This window comes from Pelophylax lessonae (assembly GCF_965119305.1).
Source record: "Pelophylax lessonae genome assembly, chromosome: 4".
NCBI classification, from domain to species: domain Eukaryota; kingdom Metazoa; phylum Chordata; class Amphibia; order Anura; family Ranidae; genus Pelophylax; species Pelophylax lessonae.
The window spans coordinates 675,602,803-675,627,005 of record NC_138771.1 but is presented as its reverse complement, the minus strand read 5'-3'; the positions used below and the strand labels follow the sequence as shown (position 1 = coordinate 675,627,005).

General features: G+C 45.6%; 1 protein-coding gene across 1 annotated transcript in view; it reads right to left on the bottom strand.

The window, feature by feature from the left end:
- Positions 1 to 24,203, bottom strand: part of LOC309553399 (NACHT, LRR and PYD domains-containing protein 3-like) — a 997,590-nt gene that overhangs the window by 1,555 nt on the left and 971,832 nt on the right. The window contains exons 7-8 of the mRNA XM_082254576.1: positions 8,581 to 8,751; positions 5,183 to 5,359 (exon numbers count right to left, since the gene is read on the bottom strand). Coding sequence (XP_082110702.1) covers positions 5,183 to 5,359; positions 8,581 to 8,751 — 348 coding nt within the window. The remainder of the gene's footprint in view (positions 1 to 5,182; positions 5,360 to 8,580; positions 8,752 to 24,203) is intronic.

Below are 24,203 nucleotides of genomic sequence, written 5' to 3'. Positions count from 1 at the left end.
CCCTCTATATACTGTATCCCCCTCTCTATATATACTGTATCCCCCTCCCTCTATATACTGTATCCCCCTCTCTATATATACTGTATCCCCCTCTCTCTATATACCGTATCCCCCTCCCTCTATATACCGTGTCCCCCTCCCTCTATATACCGTATCCCCCTCCCTCTATATACCGTATCCCCCTCTCTCTCTATACTGTATCCCCCTCCCTCTATATACCGTATCCCCCTCCCTCTATATACTGTATCCCCCTCCCTCTATATACTGTATCCCCCTCCCTCTATATACTGTATCCCCCTCCCTCTATATACTGTATCCCCCTCTCTCTATATACTGTACCCCCCTCTCTCTGTATACTGTATCCCCCTCCCTCTATATACTGTATCAGCGTGTTCTGTTCCTGTACAGGGTGAGAGCACACATCTGATTGGCTCAGTTATACTGACACATTGGATGGACAGCGGGGGATGGGGGGATAAAACCTTGTGGAAGATTGTAGGACCTGACTGAGATTATTAGTGGTGGATCTGATTTCCCATCCCCCCATCTGTAATGAGGAATAAATTCTCCATCATCTGGGAAATCATCTCTCTCATTATCTGTATAACTACAGAGACCTCCAATGGCTTCTACAGAAATTGTATAGAATGTTTGTCACCCCGTCCTTCCATCTTCATTACAGTGCAGCCCGGTGTAGTATGGTAAGCAACGGGTTAAGTTGCTGTCTGCAAAATGTTACAATTATGTATATGTCTGGGAGCTGGGTGTGGCTGAAGTTAGTTGCATGCTGATGTCCAGTGAATAAAGAAGCAACCTGTACAGCCTGGTCTGTGTTAATACACTACATTTTGGCGAAGAGGATGGCTAGCTTTCTGGATTTACCGGCTATCGGACCGTTTGATGTGTCTGGAGACCACACTAGTCTCTCACAGCGCTGGGACAAGTGGAAGAAGGGATTTCATATCTATGTTATAGCCACAGGAGTGACTGCACCTGCTCAGAAGAGAGCCATGCTGCTGCATCTAGCTGGATCACAAGTTCAGGACATTTTTGAATCCCTGGGAGCAACAGGGGAAGATTCAGACTATGAGACAGCCATGAATAGACTGAGTGAGTACTTTGAGCCAAAGAAAAATATTCCCTATGAAAGATATAAGTTTAGACAGGCTGTGCAAGAACCGGGAGAAACCACAGACAGTTATGTGACTAGGCTGAAATATCTGGCAAAGTCTTGTGATTTTGGGACTGTAACTGAGGAGATAATCAGAGATCAGGTCATAGAGAAATGCACATCCGTGCACCTCAGGAGGAGATTATTGAGAGAACCTAGTCTCACACTTACTAGTCTGCAGGAGATTGCAAGAGCCATTGAACTGTCTGAGCTCCAGGCTCTGCATATTGAAACCAAGAACACTGCATCTGTCAATACAGTCTCCAAACCTACCTATAATAATAGGAATATCTGGAGTAGGAAAGAGAGTTTTGCAAAGAGGACTTTACATATCACCTGCAGTAAATGTGGCAGGGAGGGACACACAAGTCAGGACTGCACTGTGGTACAGAATAAAATGTGCTATGCTTGTGGAAAGACAGGTCATTTTGCAGCTGTGTGTAGAAGTACAACCAGAGATAACAAAACCAAAGGACAATCTGCACAAGTAAATGTTATAGCTGAGGATAAAGAGAGTGTGTCTGACTGTGAATTTATATTCTCCCTGTGTTCTCTGCAAGCCGGGACATTAACCATTAAGATTGGAAATACAGATGTGTCAGTGCTGATTGACTCTGGAGCTACATGCAATGTTATGGACTTAGCTTCTTGGCACAGTCTTCATGGCAGAGAAAATCACCTTAAATTGTGTAACACCACTAAACAGATTTATACTTATGGCTCCAGTACACCACTGCAACTTAAAGGCAAATTCTATACCTCTGTTCAAACACATGAGACTGGTCCTCCATTGCAGACCGAATTCTATGTTGTAGATGGCACAGGGTCGCCTCTGCTTGGTCGTCAAACCGCAATGGCACTAGGGGTGTTACAGATTGGCCGTGATGTAGGCAGCGCAAGAGTGAATATGGTGTCTCCTGATATTTCTGCATTGAAAGAGGAATTTAAAGATTGCTTCTCTGGGTTTGGAAAATTAAAGGATTTTCAGTTGGAGCTTCACATTGATCCACATGTAAAGCCTATTGCACAGCCAGTATGCAGACTTCCTTATAGCCTGAGATCACCTGTTGAGCACAAACTGGCAGAGCTGCTAGACCTTGACATTATTGAACCTGTGGAAGGGCCCACTCCGTGGGTATCGCCGTTAGTTGTTGTACCAAAGGGCACAGATATTCGGATTTGTGTGGACATGAGATGTGCTAACCAAGCTGTGCAGAGAGAGAGACATCCAATTCCCACTATTGAAGATGTTCTACATGCAATGAATGGGGCAAGTGTCTTCAGTAAACTGGATTTGAAATGGGGTTATCATCAGATTGAATTGACCCCGGCATCTAGAGTTATCACTACATTTGCAAGTCATAAAGGTCTTTTTAGATACAAGAGGTTGATGTTTGGCGTATCGTCAGCACCGGAGGCCTATCAACATGTGATTCAGCAAGTGCTACATGGTTGTGAAGGCACACATAACATTTCTGATGATATAATTGTGTGGGGAACAAACACACAGGAGCACGATGAACGTCTCCGTGCAGTGCTAAATCGCTTGAAGGAGAAAGGGTTAACATTAAATGAGAAGAAGTGCACATTTCAAATGAATAAAATGACTTTTATAGGCCATGTGCTGTCTGACAGGGGCATTGGTCCGGAGGACTGTAAAATTAAAGCTGTGTCTGATGCCAGAAATCCTGAAAACCCTGCAGAAGTACGCAGTTTTCTTGGGCTAGTGAATTACTGTGCCAAGTTTATTCCAGATATGGCGACTGTCAGTGAACCTTTGAGAGTGTTGACTCGCAAAGCAGTCCCTTGGAAGTGGGGCTTTTTGGAACAAGGTGCATTTGATGAACTTAAGAGACGGCTGACTTGCGCCACAACTTTGGCTTATTTCAATCCTACTGCACACACCCAAGTTATTGTTGATGCTAGCCCTGTGGGGTTAGGCGCCATCTTGGTTCAGAGACAATGCACAGGCGATTACAGGCCTATTCAGTATGCAAGCAGATCCCTCACTGATGTAGAGAGACGTTATTCTCAGACCGAGAAAGAAGCTTTGGCTGTTGTTTGGGGATGTGAAAGATTTCCCACCTATCTCTACGGCCTTGATTTTGAAATCATCACAGACCACAAGCCTTTGGAAGTAATATATTCGCCACGCTCAAAACCATCCGCCAGAATTGAGAGATGGGTTCTCAGATTGTTACCATATCGCTTTACAGTGCGGTACAGACCTGGACCAACTAATGCGGCAGATGCACTTTCCAGATTGCCTCAGTCTTCTGCACCTGTTCATAACCTGGCGGAAGAGTACATTCGTTTTGTGGCTACTAACGCCATGCCTCAGGCATTGACACCGCGGGAGGTTGAAGAATTGTCATCTGTGGATCCGGAAATTGCTCGGTTGAGAAAATGTGTAAGACAAGGGGTTTGGGTGGATTGTGACCCAAGCTATCACAGAATCAAAGAAGAGCTGAGTATTGCAGGACAACTAGTTCTACGTGGCAATCGTATTGTGATGCCTAAAGACTTACGGAAACGTACATTACATTTAGCCCATGAGGGCCATCAAGGCATTGTACGCACCAAACAAAGATTACGTGAGAAAGTCTGGTGGCCAGGAATTGACAAGGATGTGGAACGTTTGGTTTCTTCATGTCGAGCATGTCAGTTGGTGGGCAGCAAACCTAAACCAGAACCAGTAACTCACACTGTTCTACCTGAGGGACCATGGGAAGATTTAGCCATTGATCTGTGTGACATTCCATCTGGACACCATCTTTTAGTTGTTGTGGACTATTATTCAAGGTGGCAAGAGGTGGTAGTTCTCACTAAAGCTACATCATCAACTGTAATTGAGGGGTTGGAGAGCATTTTTGCATCTCATGGGTTGCCTAAATGGATTGTGAGTGATAATGGTGCCCAATTTACTTCTCAGGAATTTCAGGATTATCTGAAATCAAATGCTATTGAACATCATCGTACAACTCCATACTGGCCACAGGCTAACGGGGAAGTGGAACGCCAGAATCGAACCTTGCTGAAAGCTTTGCGGATTGCTCATTTAGAGAGAAGAGACTGGAAAAAGGAACTGTGGCGTTTTCTTTTGGCTTATCGCACAACTCTGCATACTGTCACTGGCGTTAGTCCTGCAGAACTTCTTTGTGGTCGCAAATTCAGGACAAAATTGCCAGACATTGGGGGTCCTCCTACAAGTCAGAAACCTTTTCGGCATATTGATGAGGAAAGGAAGATCCGGGCTGAACAGTATGCAAACCACCGCCGCCATTGTCAACCTAGTGGCCTTCAACTGGGTGATAAGGTGTTGCTTCAAAATGATCGGTTTAACAAACTGGCTCCGTCCTTTGAACCTGAGCCTTCTGTTGTAAAGGAGAAAAGAGGGACTCAAGTGGTTTTAGAGGATTTAGATGGACACACAAAAGTGCGTAATTCCTCATTTGTGAAGAAATTTATTGAGTCAGAAGGTCAAGTATCGGAAGATGGCGAACAGGCAAAGAGTAGTGATGATACTGCCAGTGATCCAGACTTCAATCCACAACCATCCACATCGGAATGGCCAAGAGAAAAACGAGCAACAAATCCACCGGCCTACCTTAAGGACTATGTGTATAGTCAGGAGTTTATAGTTTAAAATTTTAGTTGTTCATCCATGCATTTTGTTAATCTTATTAATACGTTGTGCATGTTATGTTTTATTCAAAGAGAGGAGGGAATGTAGTATGGTAAGCAACGGGTTAAGTTGCTGTCTGCAAAATGTTACAATTATGTATATGTCTGGGAGCTGGGTGTGGCTGAAGTTAGTTGCATGCTGATGTGCAGTGAATAAAGAAGCAACCTGTACAGCTTGTCTGTGCTAATACACTACACCCGGGTGTCAGAAGACCTCCCAACAACGTCCCCCTTCCATCATCTCATCACCATCCAATCTTCTCTCCATTTTACTATTCACATTCTAAGGCTTAGTATGTGTGTTACCTCCAATATAACAGATCTTACCAATCATTCACAGAGAAGCCGGCATTCCGGAGGATCTCACAACAACGTCTCTCTTCTGACTCTGACATCTTCTTATCTTTATACAATATTATCTGCAGTCTGGTCAGAGTTTGGTTTGTGGAGATAACGGAGGAAAGATCATCACAGCACCGTAATGTCACATCACAGCCATAAACACTGGAGGGAGAAGCAGGAAAGAGAGGTGAAATGTTCCTCCAGGGAGGGGCAGAAGTAGACACATCCAATGAATAATCAGTGGGCGGAGTCTTAGAAAATGAAATGTTGGGACATTTGGATGGATGATTTCATGGAATATTGGTTGGACCTCCCCTGTGAAATGGAGGTAAGTTGTCACCCACCTGAAAAGTCTTAGTGTGGAGTTACAGAGTTGCGGGCACATTGCAGGGTACGTGGTAACGCACACATTGGAGGTGTGAATGGCTCCATATAGATTCCCTTTCACACTAAACTGCGGCACATCGATGGGAAGCGGCCACATAGGAAATAATGGCATTTCTACTTCACATGCGTCTCCATGCAGCAAAATCCATGAGGATTGCTAAACGCACCGACAAGCAATGATAATATGTCAGCAGATCAACCCATCAATTGGACGATCGTCCCCTGGGCAGAGCCGGGTGATGTCATTTCCTGTCTGGAAGTGAAACAGGAAGTGGTGCTGATGAGTGATATTATCTACTGCCTGATTGGTTGCTTGATATGCTGACATATTATTGCTTGTCAGCACATTTATTGTAAATAAAGAGACAATTGTTTTGAAGGACGGACTTCACTATTGGTGGCATTTGGGTTTTGTTTGGCGTTCTATATATACAGCCAATCAGGAGGGACCCCATCCCTTAAAAGGAACCCCACACATGTGACAGCTGATCTTGTAGGAAGTCCCCCAGGCCCATTGAGCACCCCAGAGGGGGAGAAGCACATGACACCTATACTGTATATGGGGCCAATACTTGGGGGGGACATTTCATCAGCACGGAGGTGGGGGGACTCTGAACACTCTTCATTTTGTAATGAAACACTGGAGTTTTGTGTCCTTTACATAAAGTCTATTAATACCAATTTATATCCATCAAACTAATGTCACATTGCAGCGCTGGAGCTTTGGCATCAATCAACCACTTGCTGACCGCCCGCTGTATATATACTGTGGCAGGCTGGCTCGGCTGCGCGAATCGCCATACCTGTACAGCGGTTCACAGGAGCGCTCCTGGGTGCGAGCACAAGCCGCCCACCCCCACTAGGCAGGGGGGATGCCGATCTACGGACCGGAGGCCACAATTGCTCCCCACTGAGAGAGGACGGTCGGTCGGCTATTGTAAACACAGCTGACCATTCTTCTCTCTGAAATGATCATAGAGCGCCTGTGATACTTCTATATAGGATCACAGGTCTCTATTGTCATCTCACAAGCCCCTCCTCCATACAGTTAGAAAGCACCCCCTAGGCTCACACTTAACTCCTTGATCACCCCTGGGTTAACCCCTTCCCTGCCAGTGTCATTAGTACAGTGACAGTGCATATTTATAGCACTGATTACTGTAGTAATGTCACTGGTACCCCCAAAAGGGTCAACAATGTCAGTTAGGGGTCCGATCTGTCCGCCGCAATGTCACAGTCCCGCTAAAAATCACAGATCACCGCCATTACTAGTAAAAATAAAAAAAATAACAATGACAAATATTTCCCGTAGTTTGTAGACACGATAACTTTTGTGCAAACCAATCAAAATACACTTATTGGGATTTTGTTTACCAAAATATGTAGCAGAAAACAAATTGGCCTAAAATGATAAAAAAAATTATATTTATTTTTATTGGGAATGTTTTATAGCAGAAAGTGAAAATGTGTTTATTTTTTTTTTTTTCAGAATTGTCGCTCTTTTTTTGTTTATAGCGCAAAAATAAAAATTGCACAGGTGATGAAATACCACCAAAAGAAATCTCTATTTGTGGGGAAAAAAAGGACATCAATTGTATTTGGGTACAGCGTCGCACGACCGCGCAATTGTCTGTTAATGTAACACAGTGGCAAATCACAAAAAATGGCCTGGTCATTAAGGGGTAAATCTTCCGGTCCAGAACTGGTTAAATGAATATTGTGTCAGTTTTCAGCACACACTCACAGCGCTGGGTTGTGGTATTAGCAGCCAGGTGCAGTGCTGGGTTGTGGTATTAGCAGCCAGGTGCAGCGCTGGTTCTGTGCTATCAATTACCTGTATAAAGATGATAGTTTTCTGTATAAAGTGTATTAATAACAATTCATTAGGCTGCATCACATTATTACAGCGCTGAGGTTGTGGTAGTAGCAGCCATATATTGTATGTAGAATGTTTGTTGTGTAATTATTATTTGGAAGTATCAGGATCGGGGGGTTCGGTGGATTGTTACATAGTTACACAGCCGTATAGTAACACTGGGGTTGTGGTAACACTTACCTCTGTTTGCAGGTAGGTTGTCTGTGTAATATAGAGCAGCACTACACTAGTTTGTTATTTAGTGTATAAAATATGTACAAAGATAAAGAATGACAGAAAATACAACAAAGACAAAAGGAAATCCACCGTCTGGCTGATGGATATGAGAATAAAACAGAAATAAAGTTTTTCTGAGGTTTTTCCTGTGACAGGAACATGTCAGGAACATCCGCAATTCACCGGTTAGACCGCCTCCATGTGAATCACCCCGCCCTTATCTCAGGATCCTCCATTTATGGAGATATGGATGTGGGCTGGACTTTACCCATCAGCCAATCAACCCTGGGGGGCGTTCCCTGCCCAGCCCCCTACCCGCCATCAGAGCAAGCCTATTACTACTGGGGGAAAATCATGTGTTATCACTACAACTACCTGTAAGATGGGATTTATCATCAGGATCCCCCCACATAGACTTCAATGGGACTCGCTGTAATGTTCAGGGTTTGCAGATCTCAGACAGGATATCCTGACCCTGCAGGGAACCCGGGCAGAGTCACTCATCCCTACTAGTCACTACACATCTGATGGTCTAAGTTATATATACAAGAAACATTTGTCTGCTAGATGGAGAGATCTGGGCCTTGTTTTATTGGGTGAGAAATGGGATCACTCAATCTCTATGGGACAAATAATCTTCATTGTGTTTTTATATCATCCAACCAACAATCCACCCCGACATAGACATAAAGTCTGATCTGTGATAGTCAGTGAAGGGGGAGGGGATGAAAGACAATAATAGCGAGGGATCTGAAGGACTATGATGGGAACTCCCAGTGTAACCGGCCAATCAGAAGTCTGTCTTTGTATAACTTCCATCTATATAACATGTCTGGATCCATCACACAGAAGATTTATACCAGAATACTGCAGAATATTATATCATTTATAGTATAATTCTCACATCATCTCCTGCAGAGTACAGCCAGGATGTCTGAGCCCCTCACATAGAAGTTTTATTCCAGAGTCTTGCAGATTATTATCTGATAAAATCAGTGTGGTGAGGGATCGGTTAGTGATAAGAATGGATCGGAGATCCTCACAGCCGGAGGAAGTCACATCACATCTATACAACCTGCAGAGAGAAATGCAGACACATGATATTATATTATAAGATGAATATGAGGAATTATTCCCATTTAGTGAAAAGTAACATAACATCACTAGAGCGGAATATCAGGATATACAGAATGTTATACAGAGGAAAGATCTTCTTATTAGGGAAGCTGATAAAGGTGAAGCTGTTGTAGTACTTATGTCTACACAGTATACAGAGGGGGCGCTGTGACAGCTCAGTCACCCCCTTATGTACCCGGTTATTAAGCAGGACCTCACACAGTGCCTCATACAGAGGCTTCTGAAATTGATAGATAAAGGAAAGGATCTGGGGGGGGGGGGTTAAGAATGTAGGGGGGGGGGTGGATATACATTTACAGCCTTTAGTGCTGAGACTTCTGGGATATATTAGAGATACAAGTACTATATTGGTGGATATTCTACATTTACAATAATATTCTACATTCACATGGGTGACAATTCACATTATTATTATTATAACAGTTTACGCAGCACTTTACAATAAAAAGGGGGACAGCACAATTTACAATACAGTCCAATACAAAAGGAATGGGATGGCCCTGCTCATGGAGCTTACAATCTAAAGGGAGGGGGAGGTGGTACAAAAGGTAGTGACTGCGGGGGATGATCTGATGAAGGGGACTCAAGTACAGATCTTAGGTGGGGGTGGGGTAGGCTTCCCTGAATAAGTGTGTTTTCAAGAATCACCTAAAGGTGGACAGGGTAGGAGCTGACCGGACATACTGGGACAGGGAGTTCCAGAGGATGGGAGAGGCTCTGGAGATGTCCTGGAGGTGAGCGTGGGGGGAGGTAGCAAGGGAGATAGAGAGCAGGAGGTCCCAGGGGGAATGGAGAGGATGATTTGGGTGATATCGGCAGATGAGGTTGGTGATGTAGCTGGGGGCGATGTTGTGCATCGCCTTGTATGTTGTGATTAATATTTTGAATTTTATACGATGGGGGAGGGGAAGTCAGTGAATAGATTGGCAGAGAGGGGAAGCGGATTGGTTAGTAAGGTGTAATAATCCAGCAGCAGCATTCATGATAGACTGAAGGGGGAGGAGCCTGTGTAAAGGTCGGCCAGTGAGGGGGGAGTTGCAGTAGTCCAGGCGGGAAATAACCAAGGAGTGAATACGTTGTTTAGTGGTGTCGTTAGCTAGGAAGGGGCGAATTCTGGAGATGTTACGGAGATTAAAGCTGCAAGGTTTAGCCTGTGATTGGATGTCACACACTGCACAGCATAGAGAGGATTAAATCACTTTATTCTTCCATTCCACATTCTTTATTATTACCAGAAATCAGATATCATCATATACAAGCTGTACACTCACTACTTTGCTACAATGTAAAGTGTCATTTCTTCAGTGTTGTCACATGAAACAATAGAATAAAATATTTACAAAAAAGTGAGGGGTGTACTTACTTTTGTCAGATACTGTACTTATCAGAACTTTTTACAGATTGTGTGCTGGCAATTCTACATTGATAGCCTTAAGCTGTCACCCTGCACATCCCAACAAGTCAGTCCTGGCGGGGATTCATTGGTGCCAGAAGGATCTGCTCACCTGATGATCTGATTAAAGTGGATGTGAACCCTCCATATGTACCCAGTGAGGTGACTGGCCTCAGATGACACACAGAGATGAAACATTTATCTGCAGCCCTCTTTGCTCTACAGCCATCTAAAACACACAGATCAAAGGATTATTCTCCGCTCCAGCAGGCAGAAGGTGGGAATCTGATGTCACACACTGCACAGCATAGAGAGGAGAGCTGAGTGTAATATGAGACCTGAGTGGAGGGAAAGGACACATTCCATGTTTTCCCTCTCCAATGTAAGCATTGAAAGTGTGATCTCTGTAACTTACAGTTGTGATGAGAATTTTCGGGTCTGGCGGGCGTCGTGATTGATGATAGATTAACATTGAGGGACGCTTTTCTATTTTAATAAAGGATTTGTCAAAAACTGTTTCCTGTGTTTCTTACTTTTTGACACTTTTTTGGTGAATGGGTAGGGGTAAGATGTACCCCATAGCAATTCACATGGGGCGGCCGGGATCTGGACCTCTATGGTCTCTATGTCTATGTGTGTCATAGGTGTGTTTGTATGTCTTGGTGAACTGAGAGGGTTACAGTCACCATAGGAGAAACTTGGGTCATTCTTAGTGTCTGCAATTCTTTTGATGAACTCGCAGAAGTATGAAAAAGGAAGAAGGGCAACTTGATGTTTTTCCTTATACTTTGATCCAAGTGCTGCCCATTTTTCTTGAATGCCATATGGTAGCTTGAGAACAATACGGTTGATGCCACAAAGGGTTTCAAGGTAACTGAGACCAAGTAAATCAATGTCAGCCCTAGTAAGTTGAAGCTCTAAAAGAACATTCCTGAGTTCTTGAAACTTTAGATGGTCTCTAGAAGAAATCAGTGGGAAGCTTTGCAACCTTTTGAATAAGGCATCTTCAATGGCCTCTGGGCTGCCAAAGGTACGTTAAAGTCTGTCCCAAGCAGCATTAAAGCCTGCAGCAGGGTTGTCAAAATGAACTGCTTTGAGCCTCTTGATGCGTTCAGTAGACTGGGGACCTAGCCATCTGATGAGCAGATCTAATTCCTCTGTGGCATTGAGGTCTAGGTCACTCATTGTGACTAGTGTTGAGCGAACACGGACTGTATTATTCGGGTCCGTACCGGATAATTGGATTTTTGTTACCCGGACCCGAAAACTTTACTGTATGTTCGGGTTTAAAATCCGTGTTCGGTAATTTTTTTTCCTGTTTTGCATGTAATGGTGCGCTTTTAATGGCGGGCTTTCAACAGCCAATCAACAAGTGTTTAACTGGTGTGCCAAAGAAGCCATCACAGCCATGCCTACTAATGGCATGGCTGTGATTGGCCAGCTAAAGCATGTGACCCAGGTCTTTATAAGCTCGAGACAGAGCGTGCAGTGCATCAGTCTGCTGTAGTGTAGGGAGAGAGCACACATAACGGTGCTGGCTGCTGCTGATTAGGGACAGACAGGGTAAAACAACATTGTGCCCGAAAAGACAGGGACAGGTCGGAGTGTAGGCAGGGAAAGATAGAAGAGAATTTTAGGGACAGCCTGGAGAGATTAGGCAGGGAGAGATTAGGAGACACAGGACAGAACAATCGTCCGTTAGCGATCTACATCGATTTTGCTGTGTGGGGGGGCGGTGCAGTGAACAATCTTTTTGCCCTCACTTGAGCCCACTGAGGAGGAGGAGGGAGAAAAAAATATATTTTTATCAGTCTGTTGTGTGCAGCGTTCAGCTATATTTTACTACAGATTGCTGTTCTAATCTGCTATTTAAAAATTACAAAGTTAAAGGGGAATTTTTTTTTTCCCCTTCATAGCCTGCTGCTGACCGAGACATAAAACATAAGACACTGCTGTGTTCACATGTGCTATTGAAAAATCACCAATTTTATATACTTTTTTCTATTCCGCTATTCAATATACACCCTTCTGGGGTAAAAAAAATTTTATTGCGGCATAGTTTGCAAATTTGACTGTGAGATACACCCGTGCGATACTGTTGTTGTTTTGTTCTGCTATTCAATAAACACCTTTCTAGGGCAAGATCATAAATTACAGAAATATGAGGAGACCGTCAAATAGGGGCCGTGGACTGGGTCGTGGTGCTGCTGGTAGGGCTCCTGTTGCAAGGAGAGGACGTGGTCGATCTGTGCCAGCTACACGCACAAGTGAAACACCTTCCTCAAAAGTGAGTAGGCGACAGAACCTGCAACAGTATTTGGGAGGGCATCATGCACCTCTACAAGTGTTGAGGCAAGAACAAGTAGAGGCGATAGTAGATTGGTTTGCTGCTGACAGTGCCTCCAGTTCCTTCACATTGTCTCCCACCCAGTCTACTGCAGAAAGGTCAGAGTTGGCACCTGCAGCCAATGTCCAACCGTCTTTCACCTCACCCCCTTGCAAATCAGGCAAGCAGTCTGAGCCCCAAGTCATGCAGCAGTCTCTTCTTCTTTTTGATGACTCTGTCAGCAGGGTTTCCCAGGGCCATCCACCTAGCCCTGCCCCAGAAGTGGAAGAGATTGAGTGCAGCGATGCCCAACCACTTATTTCTCAAGATGAGTACATGGAAGGACCATCGCAGCACGTCTCCGATGATGACGAAACGCAGGTGCCAACTGCTGCGGCACTCAGAATTGTGGAGACCGACAAGGAGGGCAGGGGTCAAGACTGGGGGGAAGATGATGTGGAGGACGATGAGGTCCTCGACCCCACATGGAATGAAGGTCATGCAGGGGACCTGAGTAGTTTGGAGGAAGAGGCAGTGGTCGCACAGAGCCACCAGCACAGCAGAAGAGGGAGCACGGTGCAGAAGCAGAGCGGCCGTGCCCTAGACACTACGCCTGCTACTGCCCAATGCAGCAAGGGAACGAGCGCACCAAAGCCAGCTCAAAGGAGTTCTCTAGCATGGAAGTTCTCCAGACAATGTGCTGATGACAGGACACGAGTGGTTTGCACCCTGTGCAATCAGAGGCTGAAGCGAGGCATAAACCTTCTCAACCTGAGCACAACCTGCATGAACAGGCATCTAAGTGCAAAGCACGAGCTGCAGTGGAGTAGACACCTTCAAAACCAAGAAAGGTCTCTGGCTCCTCCTGCTTCCTCTTCTGCTGCAGTCTCGGCCTCTTCATCCACCTCTGTAGTGATACCGGCACCTGCCACCCCGCAAACAGAGGATCTGTTAGCAACACCACCACCTGGGTCACCAACCATCTCCACAATGTCCCGTGGAAGCATTCAGCTTTCCATCTCCCAAACACTTCAGAGGAAGAGGAAGTACCCCCCTACCCACCCGCGATCCCTGGCCCTGAATGCCAGCATTTCAAAATTCTTGGCCTTTGAAATGCTGTCATTCAGTCTGGTGGAGACGCACAGTTTTAAAAGCCTTATGTTGGTGGCTGTCCCACAGTACGTCTTTCCCAGCCACCACTACTTTTCCAGGCAAGCCATCCCTTCCCTGCACAACCAAGTGGGGGAAAAAATCCGGTGTGCACTGCGCAACGCCATCTGTGGCAAGGTAAACCTAACTACCGATACATGGACCAGTAAGCACGGTCAGGGGCGTTATATCTCCCTAACGGCACACTGGGTAAATGCAGTGGCGGCTGGGCCTGAGGCGGATAGCAATTTGGCGCATGTCCTTCCACCACCGAGGATTGCAGGGCGCTTCAGTTTGCCTCCTGTTCCTAACTCCTCCTACTCCGCTTCTTCATCCTCTACCGCTTCCTCATGCGGTCAGCGTAACACCTTCACCACCAACTTCAGCACAGCCAGGGGTAAATGACAGCAGGCAGTTTTAAAACTTGCCTGTTTGGGGGAAAAACCACACACCGCGCAGGAGTTGTGGAGGAGCATGGAACAGCAGACCGATGAGTGGTTGCTGCCAGCGAGCCTCAAGCCCGGCCTAGTGGTGTGCGATAACGGGTGAAATCTCATAGCAGCTCTGGGCCTAGCCGGTTTGATGCACATCCCTTGCTTGGCGCATGTGCTGAATTTGGTGGTGCAGAGGTTCCTTAAAAATTACCCCGATATGTCAGAGCTGCTGCAGAAAGTGCGGGCCGTCTGTGCGCACTTTCGGCATTCTCACCCTGCTGCTGCTCGCCTGGCAGCGCTGCAGCGTAACTTCGGCCTTCCCGCTCACCGCCTCATATGTGACGTGCCCACAAGGTGGAACTCCACCTTGCACATGCTGGAAAGACTGTGTGAGAAGCAGCAGGCCATAGTGGAGTTTCAGCTGCAGCACGCACGCGTGAGTCGCTCTGCGGAACAGCACCACTTCACCACCAATAACTGAGCCTTCATGCGAGACCTGTGTGCCTTGTTGCGCTGTTTTGAGTACTCCACCAATATGGCCAGTGCTGATGACGCCGTTGTCAGCTTAACTATCCCACTTCTATGCCTCCTTGAAAAAACGATTCGGGCGATGATGGAAGAGGATGTGGCACAGGAGGAGGAGGAGGAGGAAGAGGGATCATTTCCAAGGCTTTCAGGGCAGTAATTTACAAGTGGCTCCGAGGGTGGGTTCCTGCACCCACAAACGCCAGGTACACAATTGTCCAGCAGGGGCACAGTTCTGGAGGATGAGGAGGAGGAGGAGATGAAGGAGGAGATGGAGCCATTTTCACAGCAGGGTGGCACCCAGACCAGCTCATGGCCATCACTGGTGCGTGGCTGGGGGGATACAGAGGACACAGACAATACACCTCCCACAGAGGACAGCCTTTTGTTGCCTCTGGGCAGCCTGGCACACATGAGCAATTACATGCTGCAGTGTCTCCACAATGACCACCGAGTTGCCCACATTCTAACTTGTGCTGATTACTGGGTGGCCACGCTGCTGGATCCCCATTACAAGGACAACATACCATCCTTAATTCACTCACTGGAGCGTGATCGCAAGATGCGCGAGTACAAGCGAACGCTGGTAGACGTGATGCTGCTGGCATTCCCACCTGACAGCGGGGCCACAGTGGAAGCACAAGGCCAAGGCAGAGGAGGAGGAGGAGGAAGAGGTCGCCAACACAACCAGGGCACTGCCAGCACCTCAGAAGGCAGGGTTAGCATGGCCGAAATGTGGAAAAGCTTTGTCAGCACGCCACAACAAACAGCAGCACCAGCAGCTCATATGGAATGTCTTAGCAGGAGGCAGCATTTCACCAACATGGTGGAGCAGTATGTGTGCACACCCCTACATGTAGTGAATGACGGGTCTGCCCCCTTCAACTTCTGGGTCTCCAAATTGGGCACATGGCCTGAGCTTGCCCTTTATGCCTTGGAGGTGCTGGCGTGCCCTGCAGCCAGTGTATTATCTGAACGTATATTTAGCATGGCTGGGGGCGTTATCACAGACAAGCGCAGCCGCCTGTCCAGAGACAATGTGGACAAGCTCACGTTCATTAAAATGAACCAGGCATGGATCCCACAGGACTTTTCCGTACCTTGTGCAGAATAGAGATGGATACCGACCTTACCCAGCCATTGTTATATTTTTGATCTTTCTCACTCTTTTGGGGTGTACACCAATTTAAAATGACTGAAAAAAAGCAGTGTTGGCTACCTCGTCCCCCTCCACCGCCGCTTCCACCTACACCGCCACATCAACCGCCACCTCAACCTCCCTCCTACTCCATATGGGCCTCGTCCTTCACAGATGAAGAAAATTGTTTTATTTTTCTTTTTTGTTTGTTGTTTTAAGTTATTTCCCTATCCACATTTGTTTGCAGAGCAATTGCCATGCTCTTAACTACATTTTGCTGCCATTTGCAGCACTCTAGCCCTTTCCATTGTTTTTTTAGAGCCCTTTTAGTGCCTGAAAGTTCGGGTCCCCATTGACTTCAATGGGGTTCGGTGTCCGGGTAAAGTTTGGAAAAAGTCCGGGTCACGGACCCAGACTTTTTTTTCAAGTTCGGTCGAACCCGCCGAACACGGACATCCAGGTGTCCGCTCAACTCCAATTGTGGCCTTAAAAGTGGATTTCCAGCCTCTGTAATTTTCAGACTTGTCATCAAACTTGGTGAGGCCTGTCTCTGCGGAGCATGTATTTAGCAATTCTCAATAAATCAAACAATGGTGCATTAGTAAACTGTGCCCAGAAAATAAGTCCACAATATGAATGTTGGATATGAAATCCAAAAAACTAAATATACTGTGAATAAATGTGAGTCCAAAAAATGAAGTCCAAAAAATAACTTCTATAAACGTGATAAAGCACATGATCTTGTGAGATTCCAGTGCTAATAATAAGGTGACACCCAAATTAGATCCACCACCAATGTGCTCCACACCTGTCAAATTAGCAACTCACCCTCATTTGTTGCCTACCACTCTCGTGGATAAGGCAAATTTTGCTGTGTATATTACTGTTGGCTGTGGTGTTCCACCAAGGCAATGCAGACAGCGGTCCTCATATAAACCAGAAGGTTGGGGGATAATCCTTAGCTCCAAACCATGTGGAAAAAACATATAGCAGAGGGACCCCACTGGTGCAGTCCCATGAAAACACTTTATTAAATCCATAAAAACAATATATAATGCCCGTACATGTATTTAACTTGCCAAGCGCATATATACATCCAATGAACAAATGAGAGGGATAGGGGAGCTGAGCCATAGGCGGCTCTCTAATTAGGCAAATTAGGCGGTCGCCTAAGGCCTCGCACTGACAGGGGCCTAGCGGCCAGTGGCGGAGCGACAACATTTAGAAGGACGCAGTCAGGGAAATCACCCAAGTAAAAGATTGTTTTAAATCCTTGGATAAGTTGCAGCAGTGTGCGGCAGTCCCTTCACTGCAGCTGCTAGGTGTCTGTTGTCTGCTGACACTTACTCTGCCTTCTCTGCCTGGGGATTGGCCGTCTGATCATGTAATCCTAAGATGTGGAGGAATCGGTGGGCGTGTACCTGTATCAGTAGGAAGTGACTGCCCGGTCAGCTCACTCTGCTATCATCGGTTGTTGCTCTGGGAGGAGAGCTCTGCCCTGGCCCAGGAACATACAGGTAACCAGGCCCCAACTTGTCACTCTGCAGGCTGGTCATAGATTTGTGTTGTCTACTATGCAAAAGGGGTGAGTAGCCCCAGGGAAGTTGGAAGAGTCCTAAAATGGTTGGTGGAGGAGGAGGAGGAGAAGAAGAATGCCCTGGGTGGCTGTGGAAGGAGAGGGTGGCTAGGGGAAAAGAAGAGGGGTCCCTGGGTGGCTAGGGGAAAAGAAGAGGGGTCCCTGGGTGGCTAGGGGAAAAGAAGAGGGGTCCCTGGGTGGCTAGGGGAAAAGAAGAGGGGCCCCTGGGTGGCTAGGGGAAAAGAAGAGGGGCCCCTGGGTGGCTAGGGGAAAAGAAGAGGGGCCCCTGGGTGGCTAGGGGAAAAGAGGGGCCCCTGGGTGGCTAGAGGAAAAGAAGAGGGCCCCTGGGTGGCTGGAGGAGAAGGAGAAGAGGGACCCTGGGTGGCTGGAGGAGAAGGAGGAGAGGGACCCTGGGTGGCTAGGGGAAAAGAAGAGAACCCCTGGGTGGCTAGGGGAAAAGGAGAGGGTCCATTGGTGGCTAGGGGAAAAGGAGAGGGCCTCTGGGTGGCTTAAGGAGAAAGAGAGGGCCCCTGGGTGGCTGGGGGAGAAGGAGAGAGCCCATTGGTGGCTGGGGGAGAATGAGAGGGCTCCTGAGTGGCTGGGGGAGAAGGAGAGGGCCCCTTGGTGGCTAGGAGAAAAGGAGAGGGCCCCTGGGTGGCTGGGGGAGAAGGAGAGGGCCCCTGGGTGGCTGGGGGAGAAGGAGAGGGCCCCTTGGTGGCTGGGGGAGAGGGCCCCTGGGTGGCTGGGGGAGAGGGCCCCTGGGTGGCTGGAGAAGGAGAGGGCCCCTGGGTGGATGGAGGAGAAGGAGAGGGACCCTGGCTGGCTGAAGGAAGAGAAGGAGAGGGAACCTGGGTGGCTGGAGGAGGAGAAGGAGAGGGACCCTGGGTGGCAGGAAGAGTAGAAGGAGAGGGTCCCTGGGTGGCTGGAGGAGGAGAAGGAGAGGGCCCCTGGGTGGCTTGGGGAGGAGGAGAGGCCCCCTGTGACGACAGAGTCAGTTGCCAGGGAAGAGAGGGGAGCTGAGCCAGTCCTGCATATGTGACATCAAAGCCAAACATGGTGGAGCTGGAGCCCTTTGCCCTACACAATGACAGCACCCGAAGTGGAAGGTGAGGGGTAGCGGGGCTTTGACATTATATAGCATATGGACTCTATTGGTAGTTTTGGACTCTGATATAAGGAGGAGATGCTGGGGGGGGGGGGGAATCTGATTTAAAGGAGAACTCTTATGTAGGGGGGACACTGAACTCTGATGTAAGGAGGGACTCAGGGAATCATGACCTATAGGGAATTGCTGGGGACTGTGATGTAGAAGCAGACATATATATATATATATATATATATATATATATATATACACACACACACACACACCCCCGATTTTTAATGATCTTTGATTAAAGAAGAATTGGTTAGAGAAAATTCTAGAAACTGAATTCGTAGTACAAAGGTTAAGGCTCTTAATATATGCAATTTATACAGTTAATTTTTATCGCTCTAATTCTTTTTCCCATTATGGGGGTGAGTGGGGCCTCATGTCCAAGTTTTGCCTTAGGCCTCACAAAGCCTAGAGCCCCCTCTGAGCTCACTCTAGTCTGGGATGTTGCAGTGTGAAGTACATGGTATCCACGGAGCCATATGAATCACCCTGCTCACCTCGATCACTCCTTCAGTCTGTCGTGTAGCCACGCCCCTAACGTTTAGTCACTTCCTGACTTTATCAAAGGGATAAGACCCCCCTTTGATGAAGTCAGGAAGTGACGAAACGTTAGGGGCGTGGCTACACGGCAGACTGAAGGAGTGATGGAGGTGAGCAGGGTGATTCATATGGCTCCGTGGATACGCCCTCTAGTTGTAATGGCTCATGAGATTGTTGGGAGAGAGCAGACATGCATTTACCAGTATTAGACCATAAATCATTGATATTAGACAGCAGTTCTTCTTGTCAGCTTTAAGATTCTCTTGCACTTCCCAGGTTGGTTTTGTTCAGTGTTTTTCTCTTTTGTTTGGTTCGGGGTTTAATTCCTGATCTGGAAGGAGTTCTGATTCTGGTTGTGTATTTGTTTCCCCAGATTGTATATTGTTTTGCTGAAACATTGTGCTAACAAGGAAAGGGTAATAGTAAAGTCCTTCCAGCAGCAGAGAAATGTATGAATTGCTGTGTCTGAGCTCAGGTTGTAGAAAGGTTTACTTTGACTTTCTTATAAGATTTCACAGAGGAAAAGCATGTGCTAATTCATACAGAGGCAGTGTATAATCTGTGTGTATGGCACAGTTGTATGAACATTCACAGCAGTAATCTTGTCCTGACACTTATGGATGCTATGCTGAGATTTGCTTGCAGGCACATACAGGCTTTTGTAGTAATGGCTGCACTGTCTGTTAGCTGCTATTTCCAGTGTCCATATAATATCTCACTGTGTATCCAGAGCTAGCAAGGATCCTATAAAAGACATTTCACTGATCTTTCTTGTTTTCAAAAGATTTTTATTAGAAAGTCATGAAAACAGTACAGATCATTTACAACATATTATCAGAGAAAATAAAAAGAACATTTTTTTAAGGGAATAATTTAGAGAGATACAATAGTTGCATCTTATAATAAAGATATTACAAATCCAGAACTGCATATCAGAGATAATCAAGAAAAATAGACATACTGATAATTGTATCAAAAGAGATCAGACATTGGAGTCCCATGCAGACCATTTGGACTGGAAAACTGCAATTGAGTTATGCACAGAATGAAAAACCTTTTCTGACAGCCTAATACTTTCCATTCTGGATAATACCTGAGACCATATCAGAGTGTCTGATCTCCAGTTAAGCGCCATCATCCAATGGATGGAGCACATTAGAGTGTGGATTAGTCTTCCTGTTTGAATAGGAACCTCAGGAATTTTTATAAAAAGTAAACAAACTTTGGGTGAGAGGGAAATGTTGGAACCAACTATTTTTGAAATGAGCTTTTGAGCTTGATCCCAAATGGGACGAAGAACACAACAGTCCCAGAAGAGATGAAGCAGAGTACCCTCTTCAGCGCAGCCCCTAAAGCAAGAAGAAGGAACCGATTCATAGAAGAAGTGCATCAAAGAAGGGGTTAAATACCATCTAGTAAAAAGTTTAAGGGGGGTTTTCCTACATGTGCTAGAGCGGGAACACTTGCGCAGATTACTACACATGATGTTCCATTCCAGAGGTGAAAAGACACAACTTAGATCTCTCTCCCATTTGGTCATGTACCCCTGTTTCTCAGGGAGAGAGACACCAACCAAATGTGAGTACAAAGAGGATACAATACCCCTACCCCTGGGCGAGGAGGAGCATATATTCTCGAATACTGTAAATGGTGGATTCAGAATTATAGAGCCTTTCGAGCGATAAAATTCAATTATTGTTGAATAATGGCCCAGTTCGGAGCTGGGAATATTGTGCAGTTGAGTGAGTTGGTCAAAAGTGCAAAGGGTATTACATATTGTGATGGCTTTAAGAGAAACAAGGTTCCTAGATATCCAGGGTTCCAGTTCTATTTCATCTAGTGGAAATGAGGAAGAACCCAAAAAATTCATAAATGAGATCAGAGGTGAGGTTCGGGATACCATGTTTAGGGGGGACTTTAGCTTAAACCATAATTGAAGTAAGTGGTTAATAATTTTGTTGGGAAAAGTTTTGTATCGATGTGGTCTTGGGGTGTCCCAAAGTATGGCCTCCAGCCTGCATGGAGCAGCAGAAGCCCGTTCAAAGGCCAGCCATGGCACAGTATCATCCCTGGAGCACCACTGTGCCAGCTGTTGGAATTTGGCGGAGAGGTAATAAAGCCAAAGATCAGGGAGACCCAGACCACCTTGAGATTGTGGGGCATGTAAAACTTGTTTATTATATCTAGATTTCTTTCCACACCAAACAAATTTAGAAATCTCTCTCTGAAATGACAAAATATGTGTCTTTGGGACATTAATAGGGAGGGCACGGAAAAGAAATAACAACTTAGGGAGCACAATCATTTTTATTGCTAAAACTCTACCCAGAAGCGAGATATGGTACGAAGACCAGGTTTTTAATATTAGAGTCAGTTTTTTGAACATATTAGGGAAATTCAGTAGGAACAACGAATCATAGTGTGGGGTAATATGCACTCCTAGATATTTGAATGATCTCAGGCACCAAGCAAATGAGAATCGTTCTCTGATGGAAATCTGCATCCAGTTTGGGAGGTTGATTGGCATGAGAGAACATTTGGAGAGATTAACTCCTAAACCTGATAATGAGCTAAAATGTTGTAGTTCCAATAGTAATTGGGGAAGAGATATGTGAGGGTGGGACAAGAAAAGAAGGACATCATCAGCATAAAGGCTAAGTTTAAACTCCCTTCCCTCCTTGTAGTATCCACTAATCTTGACATTGTTTCTGATAGAAATTGCTAAGGGCTTAATTGCCAGGGCAAACAAAAGAGGAGAAAGGGGGCACCCCTGTCTGGTGCCCCTTTTTAACTGAAAAAAATTGGAGTTGCATCCAGGAAGGCGTATCCTCGTCTGTGGAGATTCATACAGGGCCCTAAAGCCATGAACGAATCCATCTCCCAAGCCATATCTTGGGAGCAGATAGTCTAGAAAGGTCCAACTGACGCTGTCAAACGCCTTATTGATGTCAAGACTAACCAGACAGGTGGGGGATTTGCTAATATTGGCATCATGGATTATATTAGAAACTAGCCTAGTAAGTTGCCTACCCGGGATGAAGCCGGTTTGATCTGGGTTAATCAATTGGCAGACATGCTTAGCCAATCTGTTAGCAAGTAGACGACCAAACAGTTTTAAATCATTGTTCATGTCCGAGATGGGCCTAAAGTTTTGTGGGAGAGAATGATCTTTATCGGGTTTGGGGATGAGTGACATATTCGCGTAAAGCATTTCTTCTGGAAAATTCCCACCTTGTAAAATATAGTTAAATAATTTGGTTAATTTAGGAGATAGGATTGAGGATTGAGGCAAAGCTTTTATAGTAAGAGGTGGAGAAACCATCTGGGCCCGGAGCCGTGGATGATTTCATGGATTTGATCAAGTGGAGGATCTCATCCACTGAACAGGGAGCCTCAAGCTCCTCCCTCTGAGAGGCAGAGAGGGAGGGAAGCTGTAATTTCCCCACCCATGAGTCAAGCTCAGCCAGAGACACATCTGATGACACTGATAGCAGATTTTTATAAAAATTCGTAAAGATCTTCAAAACTTCATCAGGATGAGAGACGATCTTACCATCCTGCCTTCTAAGCTTATAGATATGAGAGGGTTTGGAATCTTGCGTAAGTTTTTTAGCGAACATTGTAGACATGGAGTTGCTGTTAAGCATAAATTTTGCTTTGGACCACCTAAGGGCCTTTTCAGTATCACCAGATAAAATTTTGTCAAGGGCACGACTCTTGGTGGAGATCAAATCCATTAGGTTTGAGGAGGGGGCCTCATTGTGTAAATTGTATAACCTATTTAGCTCCCTAGTAAGGGATTTTATATCAGATAGTCTAGCTTTATTTTTGGCTGAGGCAAGGGCGATAATTTTACCCCCAATTACCGCTTTATGTGCTATCCAAACTGTTGATGTGGGGGTGTCATCATTTTTGTTTATACTAAAATATTCCTCCAAGGAGGATGCAATCTGAGCTGTAAAGGTGGGGTCATTCAGTAAAGAATCATTAAGTCTCCAATAAAATGTAGTGCTCTTTAAACCGACCCCGCAGGTCTCGAAAGAGACAATTTTATGGTCAGACCAAGGGCAGATGTGTATCCTGGCGTCTGAGGAATTAGCCAGTAGAACTGGTGTGCTAAAAATGTAATCTAGTCTGGCCGCACTTTCATGGGGGTGGGAATAAAAATTGAACTCTTTAATACCTACATTATGTGCTCTCCAAGAGTCAATCAATTGGAAGTCACAAAGAACCTTGGTTAGTGTCTTGGGGAAGGCCTTGGAAGAGGGTGTCACTCTACTCCTATCAAGAGAGGGGTGAGCAGACAGGTTAAAGTCCCCTCCGCCCACCAAGTGGGGTGATGTAAATTTACCTAGAATCTCAAAGAAGTGTTTAAAAAATGTGGCCTGAACTTCATCGGGGGCATAAAGTGAGGCAACTGTTAAAGATTTACCCGCTATATTACCTTTGAGGATCAGGAATCTACTGTCCGGATCGGTATATACAGAGGATACATCGAAAATAATGTTATTGAAAATAGTTACTCCTCTTGACTTAGTTTGAAAAGTAGAATAGTGAACTTGCCTGAATGATTTGTCAAAATACTTAGGATGTTTGTCCGTGGCAAAGTGCGTTTCCTGCAAGAGAATTATATCCGCACCTATTCTTTTATAGTGTCTGAATGCTTTATGTCTTTTATTTGGGGAGTTAAAGCCCTGAACATTGTGTGAGATTATTTTAAGGCCCATCATCAATGAGGAGGAAAAATCTATATAACCAGATATTCAATAGAAAAGATAGTGGAGATTGGGCCCAATCACTGAAGCATACCATCAAGTGAGGTTGAAGCCAATCAACAAGCAATATCTTAGATACGACATTTTGAGGGTAGCATAGCAAAAACATTCCCAAGATCAGAAATAGTGCAACCTTCAAATAATAAAATGCAAATCGGTCGGCTGACTGAGAAGTCAGTAACCAGATTGTAATGATCTGAATGGATGACTTTCTATTTTTCAAAAAACAACATTTTAGTAGTATCAAAAAACGGCAAATACCAACGTGAGTCCTAGGGACTCGAAGATGTGAAGAACATCTCAGGGAGATGGGCAAATCGTGTAAACCCATAAAAAAAACCATAAAACATTGGACGATTAAGTCCAAACGCCATCCGC